Below are 7,678 nucleotides of genomic sequence, written 5' to 3' on the forward strand. Positions count from 1 at the left end.
CGGGTCAAAGGAGTGAAAGAAAAACTCTTTGGGGACCGACGATGAGGACTACTACCTGCTGACCTTTTGCTCAAAACTGATGCGGGTTGATAACTACATGTATTTGGAAAATATTAAACTTGATCAATTGAATAAACGTAATAATTTATTTCAAGTAACAATATCTTGCAAAACTTAGATATCCTCGTCGTTTAAAAGGACACATTATTTCAATAACGATCATATCGAAAATTGAATAAAAAATAAATTAATGTACAAATAACGTTCACATTTTGGTGATTTCTGTCTTAATTTGCAAACGTTGAATTATGATAACAATTAGAGAGCATAGTGGGATAAATCGAGATCCCGTTAGTATGGCTTCGTAGTGCGCTGTACTCCCGCACGACCTTAATTAACACCCAAAACGATTATCAAATGCCACGTCGGAAGTGAGCTGATGCTGGAACTCAAAGATTTTTCAGAAAGATTGTTTTCTATTAATGCTGGAATCCAACGAGATGGAAAAGTAATCACTGTTTCAATTTATTATTTAAATCCCGTTTAACATTGCGAGAACATTAATTAAAACATTGAAGTTGTCACCCTCAACGCTAAGACAGATTCTAAAACTAGAACGGAATAACCGGGGTAGGGAAACATTTAAAATTACGATTTAATTAACGGGGCTAAGTGTCAGGTGCTATAGCGATGTATCAGAAAGAAAAAAAATCTTAATATAGTAAAACGAGGTTTGTCAAACTCATATTGACAACTGAATTATCAGCGTGTTAATTGTTACACATCTAATTCAGAAATACATGGAACAATTAACGTTACATGTAATAATTGTATACATGGTAATTCCCTGGGTTTCACTCTACGCGGTGGGGAAACTACATCACAATTAAACGTTGCTAAGAGAACAACAAGATTATGAATGCATCTCTCGCTTCTAGGTACATGTAGGTCTTGTCTTACTTTTACTCCCATTTATCGATATGGACGTAAATACATTTGATGCATCCAGGATTTTTTGACTGGTAACGGATTGTTCCCAGAATATGTCATTGTTTCAAACATTCAAAGACCATCCTCGTATACTCGTAACTTTGACGGGAATTTTCGTCGACGAAGTTCTATTCCCCACAATAGATGGAGTCAGTGCATTTTACTAACCGTCTAAGGGAGGTAACTGTTTTTTTTATATGATGTATAGTTGGATATTATGACGAGCCATTTGGGTTTTTAGCTAGTTCATTAATTTATCTGTATTTAAATATATATCTACTTAAAATAAATATCTCTATTTATTCAATAAATTAGATATGTTAGCAGAGACATGTCATAGTTCTATACATTGTATATGTCTCTGATGTTATATATGTCTGTATATAAAACAGAATTACCTATATTTTAAATACAGATTGTATAGCAATGCATACATTTTTATTGAGATTAGAAAAACAAACTTAGACCTTATTATTTTTCCGAACGATATTTGGAAACGAATTGGCAAAACAAGGGAAACTATTTTAAAATGATTCCGGATATTTTGTACAGTCTACGGATTCTCCGCCGTTGTATTATTTAAATCAATCTGTTATTCACAAACGCTTTCATCTGCGTGATAAGCGTGTTTTACAATTCACATGTGATGTTTGCCGGTTTGTTTTCATTTACTGATGCTGTCTTGCACTGACATAACAAAAAATCAAGGTAATTTGTGTATCAGTTACACGTTTGTTTTATAAACCTTTTCGAATATCTGATGTGTCCCAATTGGCGTGTTGACACTGTGATGCCAGACCTAAATGTGTGACCTTTCGCTGTTTTATTGATTTGGGATTAGAAACTACTATCTGCAAACACGAAAACTTCATCTTCTTGGCTGTTTGATACGGATATATGATACACATTCTGCTTAGTTCCAACAAGCAGATATATATAATAGAGTCCCTGTCACGAGTTACAATTTCACTGAGACTCGTCGTCTGGATCGAAAACAAGACTACATCTACATGTATATGTATAAATGTACTTATACACAATGTACTTGTTGAATAGTTATTACACAAACGAAATATCTTATCCATGTGTTTGGAAAGACAGATTTGACGAGCATCTGGTTATCTGGTCTCATTAAAGTTGTCCCCATGCATAATAAGATGGACTTCAGGGATAACTCTGGCTCTTTTAATACGATTTAATACGATAAATAATGGACGCAGGCTGTAAGCCTCTATGTCCATATCAATTGATATTACAATGTTTACAATGTGATATACATCTGGCTCTTAAAACATATGGGAGATTTTATGAGATTAGCAAAATTCCTATGAGATTTGTCTGTATAAAGAGGTACAATTTTGAATTTTTAATGAGATTTTTTTGAAAAACATGGGTAAAAATCCCCAAATCTCTGCCCAAAGTGATCCCTGGGACTTTACATACAGTTTATGTCTTAGTTAAATCCAGTACTCCAACTGGATGCCAGTTGATGTACATGTGTATTTACACACTAACCATAATTGCCCCCAACTTTTCGAATGTTTTCATTTCACGGTGCATGTATTTAGTAATGATAATACATATAAAGTGTGATCCCTCGGCACAGTTTACCAATCTTTTGTATTTATATGCAGTTACACATTTACATTATACAACATAAGCAGACATGTGCGATACATATGCATGGAGCCCTGGTAAATAGAATGAAGCTACAATTCACCACTTGGCCAAAGAGAATTTATCTTTAACATGATCAGTTGACCGTAAGACTAGTAATCGAGAGGTCCGGGTTTCGGGCCCTAACTGAGGCAGTGATAAAATATCTAATTAATCATGTGTTCTGTTACATACATATACTTGATTTGAGGCAGGTCTTTCAGTTTGTCCCTTGATATATATTGGACCAAAGTAAAAAATAAACCATTTCTCTGAAATGCAGAGTGCCTAATACTAGAACGAAAATTCCTTTTTGGGAGTAAGAAATATATTCTGAAGTTGTTTTGAACAAAAGAGAAAGCTCCCTTAATCTGAACGTCTAAGAAGGGTAGCTTATTGAGTGTGAAATTGCAGTTTAGATATTGATCAATGATTAATTTTTGTTTTCAGATGCCAAGATTAGTAGATAGGAGCAAGAACCTTGTGATCAGATTGGCTCTGCATGGCTGTACGAATAGACCATTCTTCCATATCGTTCTGACACGAAACAGAAGTCCTAGGAATGCTAGACCCCTTGCTCAGCTTGGAACCTACGACCCCTTGCCGAACACAAACAATGAACGTATGGTTTCACTAAACATGGAGAAAATAAACAAAATTCTTTGTGATAAACCGAAGATTACAAAAACTGCTGCTACTGTATTAGGTAATATATCTGCATGTTTATGATTTATTTCCAGTGTATTGTACAGTGCACTCTGTCCAAACCAGACTCTCTCCAATCCGGCCAAACAATTTCGTCCCAAAAATTCCCTTCTTTATTTATAGTAAATACACTCTGCATAATCCGGACTCTGTCTATTCTGTAATCCGGCCGTATATTCCGGCCCCATTCCTTCTGTATACTAGTAAATCTACTCTGTATAAACGGCATCGGTCCCATTGATGTTTCCCTGGTAGCGGTAGCTTCAGGGGCTCCCGACGAGTGTTTATCCAGTTGTAATTGTCGCACAGGTAAATTATCAATTGACCATTTACTGTCACTGTCAACAGGTGACTACGGCTGGATAAACACCTAAACAGTTGTTACGTACAATAATGAATGCATTTTGTCAATTCATACCCATAATGTTACGAGTTTGTAAATGTATCGTAATTAAGAAATGTTTCATGTTGGCTGGCTTCCCCTTCGCGGAACTCGTTAAACGAACATTCCCTGATGAGGAAGTCGGAGATGATGATTACGAGACACCTTTTGTATTACTCCGTTTATATTATTAACAAACATGGATCTCGCGACAGTCGCCAACATTAAGGACTAATTAGAAATTGAGAAACTGCACTTGTAGAAAGAGTCAGATCGGTTGATTGTTCGGACTCAGTGGAAGGCCTCTCAAAACAAACAACAATCAGTGATTGTTTTCAACCGATGTAACGTACACATAGTGTCATATTGCCAGTGTTGAATTAAATTATGTTATTCAATTCAAAGTTTTTGTATTCACTGATAATGCACAATAACATCTACTTTATGATATATCTTTTATTCATTTTTTTTTGGCATTCAACAAAGATATAAATGTAGAATCTCTACAATCCGGAACTCTCTACAAACCGGCTTTATTTTGTGTTCCCAAAGGTGTCTGGTTTAGACAGAGTCCACTGTACCTGTAAACATTTCTATTTGATTTGATAACAGATAATGATAATAACTACAATTATTGGTGAAACATTATTAAAGTACGCACTGCATGTCAGAATTTAACCTAATAATGTTGGAATTGGTATGAACTATTATGTAGGAACTTCCTATATAGCAGACAAACAGAGCTGGTCGGGGAGAAAATGTGTAAATATTGATAAAATGACTACTCCCTAAGTATTGCTGGACAAATATTCACCTAACTTGGTAGTGTAATAGGTGGTTCTGATCCTAGGGGCCCAGTTTAAGTTTTTGAAAATCATAAAAAATATTCAGTGACACAAAAATAAAAAACAATTTGATCATGAATAAGAGTATGGTTTGTTACATTAGAAAAAAAATCAAAAGTTAAGAGTAATGTACAGCAACAATTAATGTGTCACATAACTCTAGCTCTGAAAAGCTCATTTTGATGTAGAAATTGAATTAGAAAGTTTATTATTTTTGCTTCCCTTTTCCAGGTTTAAGTGGGTGCCTACCTATCCATCCACTCACTTATTTAGCAGCACATAGAGCTACAAAAAAACTCTCAAAATCTGCCGAGGAATCAAGTACAGAGCCTGAGAGTGATAATGAAGATGTGTGATGGTTATTCTGATACAAGTATATATACATGTATGTCGAATGACTGATGGAGCCAGCTGGTGTGTAAAGAAAAGTGTAAATCACCAGGATGAATTTCGGTGTGTAATGATATATTCTGTCTGAAGACTTTATTTACGTGGCATAAAACACAAAACTGCTACTGAGTAATTATAATGGTATTGTGATCATTAATACAGTGTGATTTATGAATGCATGTGGATATGATATATTCCAAAGCAGTATTAAAGTTTTTCTAGTTTTGTGCCCTTTAGCAGAGCTTATATTCTGTCATATTCCTGGCATATATTTATACCACTCAAAACAAAATACTTGTTTAAATGTTGAAAGGTAGCCTAAACGAAGTAGAAAAAATAGTGTTTGTATTACATTATCACATATTGAGTGATTGACTTATCTCCCATGACCTATAAGGATTGAAAAACCAGGGAGAAAAATCTAAAAGATGAAAACTCTGGCAGACCAAATTACTATCATATTTTCTAATGCTTAACAACAAAAATTTGAATGCATCATTATATAAATTTTTTTATGTAAAAATTAAAATTTCATTTTACAGCCTGTACCGCTTGAAGCCAGGGCTAGAATAAACAATCTACCCTGTGGATTTAAAGCAAATGCTACTTGTATGTTCCTGTAAAGTGACTCTACTCTGATGCATATACTGAAACACATAAGAATCATAATTTCCAACTGCCTATGTTTTCTAGTTATATTACTGCCAAAAATACATTAATAATCCTGTACTATGTATTGTATTTGTTTCTTGGAATTTTGAATTGATCATAATGATATTCAAATGAGTGAAATATTTGTACATGTATTTATGCCTTTTTGCCAGAGTCTCATTCAGATTTTCACACTCTATTTGAAAATCTCATTGGCTTTCTTCAAAATCATGAAATGTTTTCATAACATTCTTACAATGAAAGTGAAATTTCACTCATAATTCAACAATTAAAGCAGCCATATTTTGATATAGATCTCATTTTACTATATAAGAAATTTGCAAAAATGAAAAAAAATGTAAAATTTTATCACAGCTAGTTGATTTTTCAGGTAAAACTTTAAATTCTTGCTTTTGTAATTTGCAGATTAACTTTTTGTTCCTATGACAATATGACTTGGATAGACTGGGTATGACATTTTAAGTAGTCATAAACATTTTAATGTAAAGGATGTATCAGTACATATACCAAGGTGTGAATGAATTGAATGTATAATATACAAATGTGTGTTTTATGACTTAATTGTTCTGTTTTCTTTCACAACTTATGAACAATAAGTTCACATTGGAACGCAGATTCAATCTAGATTATTATTAACTTGTCTGAATGGCAGGTTAAGTTCATGGTGCAGTATATTTTGTCCCCAACTGTTTAGTCCACCATTATAATACATAGTAGCTATAGACTATTCAAACAGCTGTGGTCAGTTGTTTGTCTGTTGTAGATATGGTGGCTTTGAGGAAGTAAAGACAGGATATTTCAGATATCTTGTATATTTGGTATGAGCAATCCAAAATGGCTGATAAATGGTTATTATTGACATTGACAGCTGTATGCAATAATGCTACAGTTATCTTTTAGACCTACAGTCTTCACGTTTTTCCCACACTTCATATACAGCTTTCTCCTGGGTCATTATTTCTCAAGATGTAGCAATAAAAAATCTTCAACTCTGAAAATCTTATATTCTGATCTTTCGGCCCTTTTCGTTTCCTTGATTTCTGACCAGTCTCAAAATAAAATGGCCGTAAGAAATAATTGTGGATAACCTACACATTAAGTTTAAGAACTTCTCCTGAAATAAATCTCAATTGTCAAAATCAAAGAGATGTCTGACTAATGGCTATTTTGATTTTTCTGATCAGACTTGAAATTGAACTGGCCCAACCAGAGATTGAGGGAAACCTACACCTCAAGTTTGAGGAATATCCTTTTATTAGTGTAACAGAGCGCATGATAAATTAAATTTAAATCACTGCCTCCGCTAGGGATCGAACCAGGGACCTCTGGCTTACTAGTCTTACGCTCAACCGATCGAGCTAAAGAGAAGATCTCCCTAACCGAGCGGTATATTGCGGCTAGTATTTACCAGGGTTACATACTCCCCCTCCAGGAAAGAACTCGTCCTCGAGTTTCCAGGAGTAACAGCGATGCTTGTGGAGCAATCCTGAGTATTTCCCCCGGGTCCCTACATGGGCGCCAATGTAACAGAGCGCATGATAAATTAAATTTAAATCACTGCCTCCGCTAGGGATCGAACCCGGGACCTCTGGCTTACTAGTCTTACGCTCAACCGATCGAGCTAAAGAGAAGATCTCCCTAGCCGAGCGGTATATTGCGGCTAGTATTTACCAGGGTTACATTAGTTCTCAAGAAATAGGTTAACGAAAAGGAACACTTCAACTGTCAAAATCTGATATGACCATCTATTGCTAGTTCTCAAGATACTTTTGGTCCTTGCCGAATTTCGTTTGTTCTTGCGTCAGTAACATGTTTCCGTCAAAACAGAAAAATAAGATAACGGACAAGAAAAGTTGAGACTGTTTCAGACAAGATCATCTAATGGATGGTGCGGTTATCCTATTGGATGTCTAATTCCTTTAATGGCTTCTCTAAGAGTCACTGTATAGCGCATAGTCAGGGTTTTGGGTCAGCTGTATCCTGGGACGAAGGACGACAAAACGTATTCAAGTGAATGCCGTTGATCTACTAGTCATTA

General features: G+C 35.0%; 1 protein-coding gene across 1 annotated transcript; it reads left to right on the forward strand.

Annotated features, from left to right (window-relative positions):
* The first annotated feature begins 980 nt into the window (after positions 1-980).
* Positions 981-4,934, forward strand: LOC117334008 (28S ribosomal protein S16, mitochondrial-like). The gene is made up of 3 exons (XM_033893427.1): positions 981-986; positions 3,097-3,268; positions 4,810-4,934. Exons 1-3 carry the CDS (start codon positions 981-983, stop codon positions 4,932-4,934), a joined length of 303 nt encoding a protein of 100 aa, XP_033749318.1.
* Positions 4,935-7,678: the final 2,744 nt, after the last annotated feature.

This window comes from Pecten maximus, chromosome 9, assembly GCF_902652985.1.
Source record: "Pecten maximus chromosome 9, xPecMax1.1, whole genome shotgun sequence".
Lineage (NCBI taxonomy): Eukaryota > Metazoa > Mollusca > Bivalvia > Pectinida > Pectinidae > Pecten > Pecten maximus.